Raw genomic sequence first — 19,197 nt, forward strand, 5'->3', positions numbered from 1 at the left:
ATGAGGACTAACTCTGCTGCAGGAACAGACTGTGGCAACCATTAATCAAAACTAGACAGTCAAAGATATGCATGTCAAACTTGGTCTGTCTTTCTTTCTTCTTTCATTTTGCTCCCATCTGTCCTGTCACTCTGCGCTGTTTACCAACTTTAAAAGACAGGCGGACAGACACGATACATTTTTTATACTTCTTGCTATCCTGAAAATCCATCTCCGTGGTGTTGTGTGACATTAAAGAATCCGAGCAGAGACCCAGAGGCACTGTGTTTTTGTTTTTTTTTTCTCCCTTTGGTGTCTTTGAGAGATTCTGGGTAATCACGGCGCATATGTTTCCCACCACACATCATTAGAAAAAGTGTAAAAGTGTTTTCAGCTGCAATTCTCCTTTATTATGCTGATATGTGATTTGTGTCACGCTGAGAGGGAAAGCAGTGGAAATCCAATTGCAAAATTACATTTTCATTTGCTCAGTCAACATTTTGATGTGGAGCCAGTTACACACCCTCATACACACTTTCTGCTTTGTATCGTACGCAGTATGTGGTAACACTCCGCTATTATTTAATTTGTTTAAGGACACAGCAGACAGTGTGACAACGGAAACACGTCTGGTCAGTCATTTGTGTGTGTATACTGCCTCCTTGTGGTGAAGTTGCTTCTTTTTTTTCTTCCGGCAGCCCTAATACTGGTGTGTACCCTCAAGTATTTTGGTTGAAAAAATAAGATTCTTCAACCTGTTGCTCCGTAGCAAATGCTTTGAATTTCATTTTAATTCATTTGTAGTAAATCAAAGTTTGAAAACAGAATCTAATGTAGTAAAAACGGTCTCCTGCAGAGAAAGTACAATTCAATTTTTGCCACATGTAGGTTTGTCTGTTCTAAACTCTAAGCACCCTTTGAACTTTTAGCTCTATAAAAATTCACATTAGCTTTTAAATACAGATTTTCAGCTTAGCATGTGGCTGCCATAATGAAAGGATGCAACCTCTGAGCCTATTACAATCAAAGGAGATCAAAGTGAATGTGCAGTAAGCAAAGTGTCCAGTGTAGTTAGCGAAGCAAACGTAGTTGAGCTGGACATTTAGAGTGAAGAGCCAGATAACAGGAGGCTCTCTGATGTCAACACTTTAATTTGCCTTGAAAAAAACTGTCAGCATCTTTGATTTATCACTTGAGCAGGTCAAACATGAAAGCATCAGTCATACAAATGAAAGACGGGGAGGACTCTGTACACAATTTGTGCTTTATTGACAAAGAAGAGATTGTACAGTTTCTACTGTTGATTGCAAGAGCAGTGTTGAGCCATCACCTTTTCACAGGACGCATCCTCCCCTCATATTCTAGCACAGTGCAAATCGCATTATTTATCTATCTACCCACCGTGCAACTTGTATGTGGACAAGACAGCTGAAAACAACTGGCAGAAGGCGACAAGAGACTGATAATATGTGGATTGATGTGGCAGTTACGGCATTACAACTGAAGGCATGAGATGGCAACAGACAGACAAAGAGCATGTGGCTGTGATTAAAAGTCAAGAGTCATGACAAACAATGTGGTTGTTTTTTGTTGGGGTTTTTTTTGTTTTGGTTCTCATGTGAACATCAGGCTACACAGAGCGGGCAAAAGTCCTCACGAACAGAGATGCCGGTCTAGCAGGCTGTACTCTGACAGGAGGGGATGGAAAAACTAAAAGATCTGGGTGGGCATGAGGGAACACAACACAATGATGAGCATAAATGATTGATAGAGACTTCACCGAAGTCATAAAACAAAGAGGGCCAGCCCCAGGATTTCTGCATAGCAAAATCTGGGTGTTAGAAGAGGTACTGTATTAGACAAGTTACATATAAACTGATGAACGGGGAAAAGGTCTGGCAATAAAAGCTTCTCCCATACATTATATTAGTACATTCTAACCTGAACAATATACAGCATCTGTCTTCATTTAAATGGCTTAAGCACATGAACAGACCCCTCGCCTGAAGAGTATTCACCCTCCTGGACCTGATGCTTAATGTGCAGCTTAATTTCCCACCATGTAATAGGGATTTTACGTCCCTCACATACTGTAAAATCAAAATGAAAAGGCTATTAATGCAATTAATGCAGGCTATTGGTGTGATAGGGAAATAGGTGGTGTCAAAGTTTAAGAAAATTTAACTACATTTTCTATGATGACTTCTTTCTTTGTTAGATTAAAAAAAATATTACTTCCAATTAATTCTGTATAAAAGAGTAAGGAATAGATTCTTATTATTATTCATACTTAAATCAATTTTAAAGTTGCACTTTTTTAAAGTGTGGTCTACAGTATTTTACTTGCAGTCAGATCTATGACAAACAGACCATTTCCACATGAGCGGTGGACAATTTTTGGAGTGACTGCATATATACATATATATGTTTCATGTTCTCATAGACTGCTGCTTTTTGCACAATATAATTTTTACAATATAAAAGTATGCATGACACAACAAGTGCTTTGAAAAGCAGCTGTGTGTCAATTTATGTCTTGGCTAACTGCGGAGAGAGAAATCTATTATTAAACATGAGGAAAATAATCAGCTGTTGCAATTAAGCAATAAATTATGACCTAAGTTACATTAACATGTACTTTGTCCTATTCTTAAAGTGAGCATTAAACATATTAAGAGCATATGCACGATGGAAAACACAAACAGGCGTGGAGGGACCATAAGGCTGAAACAATCCCAAAAATTATATAAGACCCCCCCCCAAAAAAACCAAAATATTAAATCCCAAGAAGTTAATTTACAAAAAAATAACATTTAAGTGATATAACAAATGAGAATAACACATAAACAGTAAAAATCTCTCTATGCAGACAATGGAAAAAGTCCCGAACAAACATTATTCTATCCAAAAAAAAAGTTACACCTCCGCTCTCCTGTTGGCCTTTAAAACAAGAGAAAGCATCAATCAAGCTCCATGACAAAGCACAGCATCTCGACAACGCAACTGCCCAGGCAGGACGGCCAACTGGCTCTGTGGAGGTCCGGACCTTCCTTTCTTCTGAACGTGCTTCAAAAAATGTAGTCGCGGGTCATCTTGAGGGACGGCATGGCTTCGTTGACGTTCTGATCCAGGCGGTGATACTCCACGGTGTTGCGGGAACACAGTCCGTCCTTCCAGCGGCGGCTCTGAGCCAAGAGGAAGATCTGAAAAGTAAAAAAAAAAAGAATACAGATAAGAATCAAATTAATGTGATAGATGTACAAGTGCTGATCAAGTCAAATTTCCTGGTTGACAGGCTAGCAGAAAAGATGAAAGACTACATAATTGGACTCCTTGCTTCAGCTGTAAGACCCAAATTTACATGGGGTCAGCACAATGTACCATATAAAACCTTCCTATTAGGATTCCACAGAAATGAAACTAAAGAGATAAAAAAAATAACCATATGCTAAATGTGACCATACATTCCACATTACACATGGTGACTAGAACAAACTGTTTCAACCAAGATGTATGATACAGTAAATGAAAACTGGTCACATAAGCAAAATATTTCAGGCACTAACTTTGGTTGCACTGAAAGTGTATTTTCATGATACACTACTGTATCTGATCATTTTTACCTCAAACATTATTCAACATTTATTAATCTACTGATTATTTTTTCAGTTAATCTATTGTTTAGTCTATGATATGTCAAGAAATGCAAAGAAAATGTGAAAAATACCCCTAAAGGTCCCGAGCCCAAGGTGAAATCTCAGGCTCTGGGTATAAAAAGGCTTCGTTTTTCTACTCAGTGATCCAAAAGAATTAAGTGGAAGTAGGAAACTGAACTTTTCCCACCCTAGAGGTTTCTAAGTGGTATTATTGTGCTGCTGTCACAAAGACAATCAGATGGACATCTTCAAATAGTCAATCATCTGCTTATCAACTCCTACATCATAACAGAATATAGTAACTTTCATCACTGCTAATTTTTGAAAGGCCACCGCAGGAAAACTAGCTAACTAACTAGGTTGTGATATTTACTGATTAAATATAATGAATGCCTTCAGAATTGCATAGCGAAAGCAAACTTTGTAGGGGACCAATCTCAACGCTGATGGTTTCATTATTATTAGCCATTACACTGTGCAATCACACTTACTTCATAATGATAGTTAAAGCAAAAAAGCAGTTTAGTTTAACTTTAACTTAAGAATGAATAACAAAATGTTTACAGATCAATTTTCAATAAATTCATTAATAATTTGAAAACTGTCTCTTTTGTACAGGAATGTAAATAAATAAATAAACACATCTCTCTAGAGACTACAATCACATGCCATCTCTACAGCTCTCACATAATACTGCTGGGCTAATATCAGTCCTGTGTAAACAACACTTCATCATCATCATCATCATCATCATCATCTCTGGTCTCTACATCCTGAGTAGTTGCCGGGCTGTCGTCATGCCGACACTCACCTTCCTCTTGTTGTGATAGGTAATGTAAACAATTGCCACCAGGAAAGCCAGGATGACCAGATGAAAGAAGAAGTGGGAGTCCTCATCCTCTGTGTTGTAGCTGTCTGCTCCCTTATACCGGGTCAGCTCCATCCCACCTGGCTGCCTGTTCACAGCCTGGTCTTTGCGGTCATCGTTGCTTTCGTATATGCCGCCGATGTTGTCACCGTCGTCGCTGTCCCCGTAGGTGCCTTCATCGTCGTCATCGTCATCCTCCTCATCTGTGTAATTGTCCAGACCAATGCGAGGTACTGGTTCTTTGTCAGTGGTCTGCAGCAGGTCTGGTTCAGTGACCGGCTCTGTGGACGGGTTCAGGGCGTTGGAGATTTTGGAGTCAGAGCCAGGTTCTTTGGGCACTTCCGTTTTGACTTGTTCAGGGGCTCTGAGGGAGGTGGTGGGGGCTTCTGGTGTAGAGGCTAAAGTGGTTTTAGAGGCAGCTGGTTTCACTGTTGTCCTATTTTTATCCTTGTCTGGACTTGTGTTGCCATCGCTGACAGATCCTTGCTGCTTCTCAGAGGCACCAATGACGGTGATTGCATGAGTATCCTCCATCTTTTTGGACGTTGTTTGCGGTTGAACGGCTGTCGTGAGGTTGTCTTTAGGAGCCTCTCCCACTGTTGTTGCAGAGTCATTGACAGCAAGTGCTGTACGGTTCTTGGAATCCGTTAAAGCTGATGGACTCTGTTTAGGTGACAGAGACTCTGTGCCATTTCTTTCCTTGTTTGTAGCGTTCAAAGTAAGATTTTGAGACATGGTTCCCACTGAAGTCTGTTTGTTTGACACTGTGAGGGAATAACAATACAGGCCATTATATATTAGGTGACAAAAATACAGTTGATGAAATAAACATATCAATTTTAAATGTTTGCATAGTAACAAAAATATGCATCCGGTGTCAAACTTTTCCAAGAACAACACTTTCTCCATCACACTAAGTCAATTTAGGAAATAACAGAAAAATCTTGTTCTTTTATGTTTGTAGTCTTACTACAGATATCCATAATGTCATACAAACACACTGTGATCACACCTGCAGGCTGGAAAACAAGTCTGTCTACTCAGGCTGTAATCTAAAAACACCCTTGGACAAGACAGTTAACCCTCCAGCCACCACAGAAAAGCTGTAAAGTGGACATTTGTACTTTGTTGTACATGTTTTCTGACTTTTAACAGGAGGTTTGAATATACATCTGTGTTAGCCAGGTTTTATTTAAGTTCATAAAGATTGCAGTATGACAGACATAGCATTTCAGTTTCATACCACACAATTAAGTGCTTTAATTTTCAAGAATCTCTCCAGCTAAATCAGTTACCGGCTGAACTTTTAAATAAGAGCTGAACATAGTCTGCATCCAGCCAGCCTTCCTGTATCAATAACACCATTTAACCAACAAGTGTCAACATTATTCCGTCCTGTGGGACTCGTAGGCGTTGCTTAGGAAGGGACGGGAGGAGAACACTGGGGACTTGAAGCACGGAGTAAGACGTCCCCTAGAGAAGAAAGGGACTATTCATATACATGGGTCATGGCCAGCATAAATAATCACTGAACAGGAGATCTTTGTGGCAGCTTTGTGGTAGTTATGGGCTTTGCTTCATGGAACAGCAGGAAGAATATTCAGCCTTTAAGATTAAGCAGCTGGGTTACACTTTGCAAATGTCTTAATATCTTTGTATTTTCTTCAGCAATATTTCCTTAAATCACACATCTCATCAACAAATAAAAGCTAGGTCTCCCTCCACTCTTGCTAAACTTTCACTCTTTTGACTTTCGGGGTCAGTTTTATTCAGATTAAATCCATATGATATTTCTATAATGCCCAAAAGTTACATAGCCACTAGCTTACTGCTGGTAAATTAAGACCAAGCCTGGCTCAACAGTCTGCCAGCCTCCATGTCAACTACACAGCTGTAATTTCGCTCTTTATAGCTTGTTACAAGTTAAGTAAACAACTAAGCAGGTTAGTGGCTGATCAAGTTAAGGTCAACCTCCCTTTGTATCAACATAAGCTCATAAATGATTTTCAAGATAGAATACCAAACATTATGTAAATTTAAATGACGTAAAAGGAGGATGAAATGTAAAAAGGTGCAAGGTCCATTTATTATCATTTTACAACACAGTGTTGCACAACGAGATGAAAGCTATAAATGCTATTTGCTACATAAGATACTGACACTGACGTGATTCCAGGCTACATGGGTACAATGTAGGTAAAAGCTCCATTATTAATGCCTCATCATAAAACTTGCATTACAAATACATCAGCCAAATAGTTTATGTCTGCGTGCATTTTTGTTGTATCACTGCATTTTTGTCATAACATATCTTATATAGCTTATATCTACATACATGTAGATATAAGCTGTTTGGGTATGATGACATTATTAAGAAGAAATAAGCCAGAGAGGTGATTTTTCCCTGCAAACACAAAGCTGGGACCCTACAGTTGCTCATAAAAGAAGTTAATGAACACAATCTTCATTTTAAAAAGAAAAGAGGACACAGACGAGGTTATCAACACTACTGTCTTCACCTCAACAGATTTACGCCACTAAACTACATATAGTCAAAGTCCATTGGTGCAAGACAGAGCCTGTAGTTGAGAGCTATTTCACAGCCTTTACAGTGCTCCCAGTGCCTTGATGCTAAACTTCAAAAGGTTTTGCCTCTGAAGAAAGTTACTGGACTGACAGGGGGTAAATTAACAGCTCAGATATATGACAAGGACATCTGGACACCACAAATCAGTGCTGCTCAGGAACACAAAGTTGACCCTTTAACTAGCACAATGGCATTATCACTGGACTTATCATATAACAGACATTTAAGCTAGCTGCTCGATTTTAAATGTGTATATAATACAATGTTTTGTAAGGTTGTCGAGCTTCATTAGAAAATAACAAACTACTTCCTGTTTATAGATGACTACTATGGTCTTGGTGCGCCTTTAGACTGTCGTTAAGACTGGTTAAAACACTGTTAAGGCCAATAATCAGCTGTTCAAATAAAAGTACAAATAGAGTCTAGACTGGTTAATGTCATTAACGTGGAAATATTTCCAATGACAAACAAGACATTCAAATCCTTTAAAGCCTCATTTAACTCCTTATAACTGGGGAAATACTTTGTTAAAATATAATGTAATACTTCTCTAAGGACTAGAGTTAGAGAAATACAGCTTTTTTGTTTACTTTTCCGGGACACACAGGCAGCCTGTCATCGTCCCTCCTCACCTGACACGGTGGTTGTTAGCATGACGTGCTAGCAAAACTAGCTACAGTGACGTTAGCTGCCTGACACTAGCTAGCCGACTAGCGTTAGCAGTCCTGTTGGTTGGTTAAAAATCAGTAATAATATCAGCTCATCACAAAAGTAAGACGTACCTGGCGTCGTGATGCTTAGCGGAGCTGACAGGCAGCCGCTGGTTAACAACTGGACGAAAATAACCAGAGAAAGAGCACAAATATTTCCTCCGCTTCGCCCCATCTTCCTGTACGTCGCCATGTTGCTGCGTGAGTAACCGAAGAGGCGTGGCTTAGCATGGCTACATACACTCCGTCTGTGTGTGTGTGTGTGTGTGTGTGTGTGTGTGTGTGTGTGTGTGTGTCTGTGTCTGTGTCTGTGTCCACATACCTGATAATCCTGTTTGTGAACAGGTTAGAAAGCATTGAAAGAATTTAATATTGTTTCAATACCAAATTGACTGATTGTTTGGGGACTACAAACCTCACTGCTGCATGAGAGAGGTGTGTAAAAGTGGTTGCCTTTTTCCATCTTTGTTTTATATGTCATATGGAGAAGACTATGCATAATCACATTAACAGTTAGACCCCAGTGAGGCCTAATGCCTTATTTAATCTCACATAAGCAAACTCAAATAATAAGAAACTTATTTGGGATTTGGGAGATAACAATCAGCCATAAAGTGTATGAAAATCCATTTAATTTCACCTTGTTTTACAGCCGGGGTCACTGAGACCTCACACAGATTTTATGTTCAGGTTTATTATAAAGTTGATGATGATAAAGCAATGATAGGCCAGAACATTGTGGATAAAGACAATCCATAGACAAGACATTGTTCAGAGTCAGCTGTCATGGTCGCAGCTTTTTACTTCTGATCATAAGAAATGATAATTCAATTGTCTAATATTCATACTAGCCAAAACCAGATGTTTTCCAGTTATCACAGCTACACAATTGCTTACGCAGATATTTGAACATGTCAAAAGATGTTTCAAGTTTTCCTCCCATTCAGTCAACTAACTGTTTATGTTGAGGTATTCTGGCTTTATTTCATGGCATTGTTAATTTTAGGATTTTGAACTGTGTTGATTGAAGAAGTGATTTAAAGAAGATACCTAGGGGACATTTTGGCATCATTGAAGGACAAAATGATTTAAAGATCAATTAATGAGAAAAACATTGATATGTCAATAACAAAAGTTAGTTGAATCTGCAGAATGAATTTCAAATAACCCAACAATAAAACAATATAAGTTACCATGTAATCTTCTGCTTCAAAATACTTCTTCCATCACCTTCAGCTGTCACAAATAGCCAGTTCGAATGATTTTCCAGTTTTTCCATGAACATGGGTTGAAATTATCACACGATGCAGGTCATCATGTGACAAAAGGCAGAGGATCAAACAATCAGAAACCGGTTCAAGATGTTCTTTATTTAATTCAGGGAATGACAATACTGTCGAGTACACTATGCATGATTCCCATAACCAGTTGTGGAAGACTACCATTTCCTGTCCACTGCATTTAGTATTTTCATCCACCTTCAAGGAAGTACTGTAACTCTTGTCCGGAGGCCTTTAACTGTGTGCATGATAGGTTTCCTTTCATTTGCTCGACCAGGAAGAATAAACATGTCTTAACCTTCATAAGACTTCACAGGTGGATTAAACTATGCGAGACTGACAATAAAATAATATTCTTTTTGCTATGTAACAAAAGACATGTTTCACACCAAATGCACAAACACAATAAACAAGTGAGACGAAAACACAGAATGTACACATTGGGGTGTAGTGTCTCTTAGAGCTACTGACAGCTGTTTACATCAAGGACAACTAACCCTTTCCCACTGTATATATATCAAGACAGACACTAGAGCTCTCCTGTGCAGAAGTGTGAAAATAAAACAGATATTTCACCACTACAGCTTTAGAGCGAGGAGTGTTTAACGATGCTACACAACAGCACCACCTGGTGGTGTGACCACTCAACTGTACGCTGACTGTGTCGAGCCCTTAATGCGTTTCGGGCTGATCTCGTTTTGATTTTCCCTTTTATCTGCATTGGAAAGCAGAGAGAGAGACACACAAATTAAAGCATTGTGTATTAATGTAGTGAAATAACAAACAGTGAGGTCCACATGAATGTGCCTTTCCCTTGTAAGCTAAACAATTCAAGATAAAACTCTGTTAAACGGTTGTGTTTTTTTGTTCTTAACTTAGCTCTTTGTTTTCAAAATATGTTTCCTTAAAGTGGTCCTTTAAAAGTGGTAGATCGTCACAAGAACGACTTGACCTTTATGCTGTCTTCTTTCCAGCTGTAGCACGTCTATGGGAAACTGGTTTTGTGAGGGCTATCTAATCAATAAAGGATTTGGATTTTTTTTTGGTGGGGAATGCATGTGTGCTGGGAGGACTGGAAGGGCGTCGGCCTCATCCTCCTACGCCTGGAATTCGAGGCCGAGACCAAGCTTGTGGCCACCAGCGTTGATGTTCTTGCCATCAAGGAGAGCGGAGAGCGTCAGCTTGATGCCTGCAGAAACGGACGTATCAGGAGAGGCCATGCACAGAGTATGTTAGTTTATAGATTTTTTGCTCCTTAATGTTTACCCCTAATAAATTGCACTTGTTGGCTATAAATGACCCTTCACAACTCTTCTAATAACCATTTTAGTTTCAGCTGAACATCAACAAAGAATAACATGAAGTAGTAGCACACATTCTCAGGTAGATCAATAGCTGTGTATCAAAAATGCATAACATGATCCAGGTGTACTCTGTTCAAGTCTAAATGTTCCTTCAGTCATAAAACAAACTAGAATAATCCACATACACATCTTAATTTGACTCAGTTCTTATAATATGGCATTTTCTGTTTCATAGCGTTGTCTTAATTCATGAAATGTTGAAATTTTGTGGTCCTTTTAAACATGGTCAGTGTTTTGGACCCTAAATTATATACAGACGGCACTCACCTGGCTTCAGGGTCTGAGTGTAGCCCAGGCCGACGAGGCTGGAGTTGTTCACCTTGGCCTTTAAGGGAACCACAAAGGAAAATCATACAGAGAACAAAACATATTACCAACAGATACATTTCATCATGCCAGTGCTGGATAATTTATTGCCTGCACCAAGCAAAATCTAAACAGTGATTCATACTGACTTCTGAAACTGATAGTATGATTCAAAAGTCCGACCACTAAAACAGTTTTGCTTCAGAACGGCAAGTCGCACACCTTAGTTGTTAGAAAATACATTTTATTACACTAACAAACAGCCATTTACGCTAACTGCTAAGTGCTACAAGTGGGATTTAAGGACTAAAAGCTGATGGACTAAAATAGCCTGGGCCTCCCGATAGCAGACAGGCTCCTCCTACTGGCTGTTTTGGCTCAGATGAGGCTTCTCTCTTGCCAAACTAAAAGTGATGTATAATGGACTTACACCCAGTCTTTTAAGTTAGGCAGCTAAATAGGACATGCGACCAAGATTGTGACCTAAAACAGGAAATAACCCCCAATAACTTTAGCTCTCCAGCATTGGATCAACCACAACAACAACTACTTCAGGTTACACACTACTCACAGAGAAGGATGCATCAGGATCAATCTGATACTTGGCGGCAATGCCAAAGCGGGTGTTACTGTTTCCAGCAGTCCAGGCCAGGTTAACGGCTGTCTCCAGCTGGTCGTTCACCTTCTGATAGATGGAACCGCCAAACTCAGTGCCATCATTTCTGAGGAAAAATAGCAGATTGGAATAAATGTAAATGTTGCTGCAGTGCGAATGCCGTTTCCCTGCAGGTGATGTTTTCCCCACAAAGGGGAATTTTGCATCCTGTGCGTCTGTTAAAGAGCTCCTCAGATGGGTGCACTGTCGCTTTCATAAAGCCTGCAATACGCTTTGACTGACCTCACATAACCACTGTAGCTGTAGACTGAAACAGACAGGCTTGGCCAGGGGCACAGCAGGAAACAAGACTAACACTGTGCCCTGCCTCTCTCTCCCTCCCTCCCTCCCTCTCTTTCACTGTCTGACACTACCTCACTCAGTCTTTTCACTGAGGTCCTTTATGCCTGCCAACCACTCACTCCACCTCACTTGCAATATAGTAAATCCCATCACCTGGGTGCAAAAATAACTGCCAGGCACCTGGGCGCTCGGCAGTCAGCCAAAGAGACGACAAGTCAGTCTGGCAGACGAGGACAAGAAAATAGTCAAGGTCAGTCGTCTGGGCTCAGTTGTTGCACTTATAGCTGTGCATTATTTTGAAGTTCAACAGGACAGAAATACTAACTTAATATCAGAATTTATACTTCTATGCATAGTTAGCTTCGCATTAAACTGAACATGCATGCAAAATGGAGTGTCAAAGTGCTTATTCAGAAACACTTCAGTGCTGCTCCTATTAATATCTTTTCTCTAACCAACTGGCCTCAAGCATCAGGGCAATATACATTCACTCTCCCATCAACCGTCAATTTCCACGAGCATGATTTGCACCAAATTCATTGCATGCCACGGCCTTTCATAATGTAACTCTAATACTACACAAAGATGAGGAGTAGCCACATTGATTCAACAGTATAGGAGAAATGCATTGCATGTATTCCAATGGAAGAAGCTATGCTAGCACACCGCTTGTGACCATCTGCTCTTACACATTCGTATGAAGCTGGAACTCTTCGGTCTTGTATCCAACTGCAAAGTTGCTCTGGGTGATCCTGTTCCTGCCAGCCTCGAAGGTCATCTGGTAGCCGGCCAGCCAGCCCTCGTAGCCCACCACTGCTGCACCGTGGATGGCTGTACCATTGATGTCGTAGTTAACATCGCAGCCAAGGTTGATGTGATCGCACTTGTAGCCCGTCTTGATCTTGCCGCTCTTCTTGCTGGCAGGATGTTGATGAGAGAGCAGGTTGTTAATGTCGGAAGTGAAGGTTTACCGGAGTTACAAACATCACACTGCTGCGACAATGACATTTTAAAAAACAAGCGTGGTTTATCAGGGCTACAGACTGCAGCTATTTAGTCATGCAGATTCAAAGCCATTTTTAGAAGCAGTGTGACATAAATGTCTAAAACCAAAGCTCTTTGCAATGTGCCCTTTACTTATTTACCCAAATTTAAGAGCTGGGGAGTTTCATGACTTCAAACGGCACCGTCACTGACACTGTTGCAGTGACCTTAGCATGACAAGTCAGCATATCTGCTGGTTACACGAGGGACCGCACATACTAATGTCAACACATCCTAATGTCAACACACCTTAATGTCAACACATCCTATTCACACTGACAAAGAGCAGAAAAAGGAGCCAGGAAAGGTAAACTGCCATTGAACATTTTCAGATAAACTGGTGACCCAATCTGCTGTATTACATAAGGAGGTCCTTAAGTTCTATTTTGCTATTAAGTGTTTACCTATTCACAGTAGCTCTAAAAACGTATGAAGAAACACTCAACCACTCCACATTTCACTGAACTCACTGACAAATTCTTACCCGGTGTTTGGTGAGAAGGATGAATCGAACGTCAGCTTCAGCCCCTTAGCCAACTGTGGAAAAGATAAGAGAGATAAAGTAAACAAAAATAAAGGTTCAGTTTAATCAAACTTGTTTTTTTTTTTTAATACATTTTATAGATTTTCTTGGCCCCCCCAACACCAACCTGGTCTTCAAGGGTGATCTCGGTCCCCAGGGTGTTGTCGGTGTTCCACTTCTCTGTGAAAGTCAGTCCATGCTCCGACCACTTGTACTTGGTCTCCAGGGATCCAGCGACCTTGCTGGTCTCAGTGTTGGCAGAGCCTGTGCTGGTGAACTCCTGCGGATGATAGTATTGGAGTCCCACAGACAAGTTAACTAGCCAGATACATTACCATGTTACGGTTATCTCATTATTGATAACACTGAACACTGTGTCTGCATTCAACCTTCACTACACAAGAGGATGCATTTACAAGTTCAAGAAATACATTCAATTCAATTCAATTCAATTCAATTCACCTTTCACCTTCATACCTGAAGGAAACTCAGACACAGTATATTTAATTGTTTTGTCACAGCATCTTCTCAAACTCAGTTTAAAATCAGTCATGTAGCAGAAGCCAAAGTGTCCTGGCAGCATATAGGAGATCAGATAACCAGCCACCTAATTATCAGCCAGGAGCCTCTTAAGCTATGATAGGCCGGCTGCAGTCTGGAGTGGCAGCTGTGATAAACCGATAAAGACTGGCAACGACTTACCAGTCCGTTCTCAGACTTTGTTTTCAAGTCCAGCTTGATGACCCCAAAGCCTGAAAGAGACGACATTTAATGAAAAGAGATTAAAATGATGTCAGGATGACAATACAGATCTAACATCTAATAACATTTTTAGAAAATAATGAAAAACATTTCATTATTGAAGTAGAACTGGCTTCCTAAAACCCACGCACTGGATAGCCCTCAAAACAAATACTACTTTAATACCAATACTATTAGTCCCAACCATCCACATTATTCCATACTAGTTCTATTAATACATATTTAAAGAATCCCTTTATAGCCCTCAGAACACATTAAATCGAGCCATTGATTGGTGTCTGTGAAACACCCATTTATCAGCCTCCAGAGTGTGTTTAAAGTTATCCATAAGGCACCGACTAAACGCAGGTATTGATTTGATGTAGACTCTGTGAGAACATTAGTGCTGTCAGTTATGAATAATAGCCACAGGGTTCAGGCTAACAGCCCAGTTCCTGGCCCTAACCAATATTACAGCCATCAATTGATTCACCCAAACACACTTCACACAACCCAGAGGTCCCGTCCCGTCTTCACGAACTTCCCGGCCTGATACAATTCCTCACTCGGACCAGCTTTCCCGTCACTAAACCTTCTACCAATTCACCCATCGCTGTCCATCTCCCACCAAAGCTGCAGCTCCCACTCTGCGAAACGGTCATCAGCTTCACAACTACTCTCAGTTTTGAGGCTTTTCACTGACAGCATAAGTCTTCAGCGAAGCCCACAGTAAGTAATTACAGTCACTGGCAAACTTGCTGTGATTCAGCCTTCATGGAACATATGAATCAGTCTGCTGCGACAACCGGGAATTCCCTATGTCCTACATCGTTCAATAACCCTCGGAGCGCTGCAGTGTGTACACATGAAACACACCCCAACAACTTCCACTCTAACTGCAGGCTCTGTACTATTCCTCAACATGTGTCCAGCCGGTGGTAAGCTATAAACACTTTAGTAACTGGTTTGAATCATTTGCTTTCATCTGGTGAACAGTGTGTTGTATGCAGGGGCTGGATTTATACAATCTCTGAGAGGAAGTCTCACAGCACAATATAGGAAGAAGGCATTTTACTTTTAGAGTGATAAACTATAAAGTACTTCTTCCAATGGCAAGAGGTATAGAATGCTACGTGCTACATGCTGCTATTTTATAATATATATTTTTCTACATCAGAGGTATGTTTCATGTTTTGAGCTAAACAAGTATCACATGAGATCTAAAGGGCCGGCGAACCCTTTTTCCTCCGTATCAATCACACTGCTGTGAATGATGGTGACACAAGTGAGTATGGGTGGCTGCTTTGTACTCACCGTATCCCTTGGTAAAAACATCCTTGGCAGACTTTCCAAGGTCAACGTAGGTTGGAGGTACAGCCATTATCTGCAAGGGGAAAAAAAAAAAAAAAAGGATGATCAAGGCTGCAACAAAGAACAAGGCAGAAAATAAAAAAATTCAGCAGACTCTCTGAAAAATAACATCCCAGCTGTCTTCCCTCTGTGCTGCAGCTTTAGGAAGGCCAGAGTCCACAGCAACGCAGCAGAGGAGCGGACTGACAGGTCTGATGTAACGTGCTTGGGGAGAGTGCAATGCTGCTGAAAGAGGAAGGTGGGACTAACTGGAGGTCACAGATGGATGGAAAAGGTACTACTCTGATGAAGTTATTGGCTTATGCGAGCTACACGTGGAGATTCTCACGCCTGCACACATACATTCACTCAAACTCACATTCCTGTCAGTGTCAGCTTATCTGCCGGTGTCACATTTTGGTATTAGCTGTAATTTAAAGTTTAGTGATTTTAAACACATTCAAATTAAAAGCTCTGCCAACACATTATGGACGCATTCATTGATTCCTTACTCAGTGCTCATTCTGTTTAAAACAATTTTACATTTTAGGACAAATTAAGTAATTTTTTAAATCATATTTGATGTTTCAAAGTGGAAGAAGCCAAGTTTAGAAAGAACAATGAGGGCCACAAACTGAAGCACAAAGCGGACTCTCGGCTAACCCACTGGATTGGCTGCCCTCGTGTATGTGTGCACTTCTTTGTCCTTCATTTTCCTGAACAGCCTGTTGTGCAAGACATGTCTATTTCTTCACTAGAATACATGTAGGCTCTATTTTTCAGTAGCGCAACAGATATCGAGGAGCAGTTGTTACGCAGGCCTATTGATAGCATATATGTGCATATTGATAGTAGATAGAACAGGAATTTAAACAGTCTACCAGGTGAATAGCAACCTTGGCGCTTACAATTTCTCAATTCATATTTGTTATATCCAAAGAACTACATCTATTCTATAATACTACAATAATTACAATTAAGTGTTATTTTTGTAAATAAATGATGGAGAAAAAATTGAATCAGAGAGTCCTTACTTCAGTGCATTACTAGTTTGGGATTCCTCTCTAATTCATTCCTTTCAAGCCTGTTCGATCGACTTTATAGGCAGCCTCACCTTCTCTCAACTACTCCACCCTTTTGCTGGAAGGATAGTATGACTAACACATTTACTGCCGCCACGTCAAATGTTGCCTTCATAAATAACAGTGCAACATCAGCTCAGACACAACAAATGTCCTTCCATCCTTGGTATGTCCTGAAGTCCATGCCCAGCTCAAGACCCCCTCGACCATTCAGGATACAGGAAACCCCCACCCCCTCCGTGGCCTGCCCTCTGATCCCAGTGTACTGTGGTCATAAAGAAGGACTTGGACAGGAAGTAGACTAATGTCACGTATCTGCAGGGCCTGTTAACACATACACAAATAGCATGTCCACTAAGCCACTGGCCCTGCGTTAACCCACCTACACAGTCTGCCAACACACCCCACTGCGCCTGAGGAGTTTTATAGCTTTCACACATGGCCACAGGCAGAAATGTCACAGGCTGTAGAGGACATGGGACTAGGAAAACCCTGAAACCAGTTAATTGTCACTTAGGTGTCCTGGGATAATCCTTGATAAATTACATATAAATATATATAATCATCAGGTTAAAAAAAAAAAAAAAACTTAACAAAAGAAAGAGCATCAAGCTCATAGCAGGATGGGGATCATTCATGAACTTGTCTATTACTCTCCATCTGCAAAACCTTGCTTGTAGTCCAATCTGTGAGACAAACCTCTAACTGATCTGAAAAGTCAAGTGTCCCTCCAGTCCAGAGTGAAAACACTTGACTGGACACTTGACTCAGACAAAGAGGTTTATGAAGGGAGCATCTCCCTGCCCTCGCCTGCTAACAGATTAGCATTAGCTAGCTGCCAAGGTGGACAGCGGGCAAGTGAGGGGCATAAAGGCCGGTTGGCAGGCAGGGAGCCCGTATAGTGTCTAGAGGGTAAAACCGTAAGCCATTTAAGCCTCTTTATTTCTAGCTACCTGAAAAACTGCGGACCACTGACACCCTGCACAGTCAAATGACCGCACCGCAAGACATTAGCCGTCAAGCTAACAGTTGGTAAGAAGCATAGCAGCAGGCCTAGCATCTGTGCTGCACGCCGAGGTGCACGTATCCCACTCCGGCTACAGAATCGCTGAATGAGGCGGACAGCTCCGGGCTCCGGAGGGCAGAGTCCGTCCGGCCGAAAGCAGCGACAGAGCTGCGCGGTGGAGATAAAGCCTGCGGAGTTTTTACAGTAATAGACACATAACGTACCTCAGTGTGCTCCGGTCCTGACCGAGAAGGGGCTTGTCAACTGCACAAAGGGAGGAGAGAGGAGGGAGGTGGTGCGTGCGTCACCTACGTAACTGGACACGCACGCAGCGGAGAGGCAGCCTGTCGTCGTCAAAGATACAACAGTCACTCAAACGGCAAGACGGTTCACGCCCGATGTCAAAGTACGGAGGAAGTGTGGCTCACTGTTTTCTCACAAGCTCTGTAAAGTCATTTGTTTGCCTTTATTCTTATGTAGGAGGTGTGAAGTAACAAAGTATTCCACATTTGGTGAAATATTTCTATTTAACATGAGCAGTTACATTTTATTCTGCTTTATACTTAACACCATTTCACAGAAGCTTTGTAGGGTATTTTTTTACTCTAATTACTGATAATATCATACATGAAGTGAGTCATTCTGCATGATAAGCTCTTTCAGGTTAGTTTGTTATTTGTGATATTTTGTTCATATTTTAATCCTTTTGTATTTTTACATCAGTAAAATAATGAATGAGGGCCATTTATTAGTATCTATAAATGGTGGTAGGCCATATTTGGACTGTATTTACGGATCTTCCTCCAGAGTATTTAGCATGAGCAATTGAATTACATTTTCCTTCAGACAAAAAAGTAACATATTGTTAAAAAAGAAAAAATTAGTTTTTAAAGGATTAGGCAGGTGTCCAAAAATCACAGGCTACTGTGTTAACAAGGAGCAAAGCCAAAGTGTATACAGACAAAAAGTCTGCATATAGGTGTAGAAATAAATACATTAGTCCAATAAAAAAATACCGATCGACAGGTATTCATTTTCAACCATTCATCATCTGCCACAGGTTAATAGTTCCGCTGAAACGGAAATAAGCAAAAAGTTATGAATTATCTCGCTGTGCAGCAAACTCTTTGATATCGGATGTGTGGTACCTTGACGCAGGCGCAGTTTACTCTGAGCATCACGCAAGTCCTGCGGCATCCCTGCAAAAAAACCACCCCCGTTAACAGCTGACTGGAGATCAGCTTTCTGCGCCTTCACTGCAAACCTCATTGCACCGTGCTGCGTAGACAAACTGTCCCAGGACAGATGATACACGTGTGAGCGGCTGTAGTTACATCACATCTGTACAGGACAGGAGGACAGGATGAGGACAGGATGAGAGGATGAGAGGATGAGCTGACCTCTGCTGTTATACGATTAAAGTCATTCACAACCTGCGACTACTACAAAGCAAAGCTGTCTTTTACAGTCTCTATTTAGGGTAGTTTATAATCACAATTTTACTATATAGTGGGATTTATTTTACGATACAAAAGCCTGCAGTTTAATTCAATCAGGAATGTGGACACTTACTAAAAGACTGTTTGACAGGTGCTGTTATATTATCTATTATACATGTTATATTATCTTTTATAGTTTAATAATGTGTCCTAAAACATCACGATGAATTCCAGTGAAAAGCAGTCTAATGGGATCGACTCACTGATCCACTTCCATGTTTCTATAGTATGAAAAGAAACTGTT

General features: G+C 40.7%; 2 protein-coding genes across 2 annotated transcripts; both read right to left on the reverse strand.

The window, feature by feature from the left end:
• Positions 1-1,222: 1,222 nt before the first annotated feature.
• On the reverse strand, positions 1,223-7,998 carry c14h5orf15 (chromosome 14 C5orf15 homolog). Its single transcript, XM_070843929.1, has 3 exons — positions 7,873-7,998; positions 4,447-5,267; positions 1,223-3,182 (listed from the first exon to the last, which is right to left on the reverse strand). The coding sequence occupies exons 1-3, from the start codon at positions 7,991-7,993 to the stop codon at positions 3,048-3,050; spliced, it is 1,077 nt and encodes a 358-aa protein (XP_070700030.1). The 5' UTR covers positions 7,994-7,998; the 3' UTR covers positions 1,223-3,047.
• Positions 7,999-9,151: 1,153 nt separating this feature from the next.
• On the reverse strand, positions 9,152-17,754 carry vdac1 (voltage-dependent anion channel 1). The gene is made up of 9 exons (XM_070843454.1): positions 17,679-17,754; positions 15,331-15,400; positions 13,978-14,027; positions 13,403-13,555; positions 13,237-13,289; positions 12,398-12,625; positions 11,322-11,472; positions 10,712-10,769; positions 9,152-10,269 (listed from the first exon to the last, which is right to left on the reverse strand). Exons 2-9 carry the CDS (start codon positions 15,395-15,397, stop codon positions 10,178-10,180), a joined length of 852 nt encoding a protein of 283 aa, XP_070699555.1. The 5' UTR covers positions 15,398-15,400; positions 17,679-17,754; the 3' UTR covers positions 9,152-10,177.
• Between the last annotated feature and the right edge of the window lie 1,443 nt (positions 17,755-19,197).

The sequence above is a fragment of the Pempheris klunzingeri genome, chromosome 14 (genome assembly GCF_042242105.1).
Source record: "Pempheris klunzingeri isolate RE-2024b chromosome 14, fPemKlu1.hap1, whole genome shotgun sequence".
NCBI classification, from domain to species: domain Eukaryota; kingdom Metazoa; phylum Chordata; class Actinopteri; order Acropomatiformes; family Pempheridae; genus Pempheris; species Pempheris klunzingeri.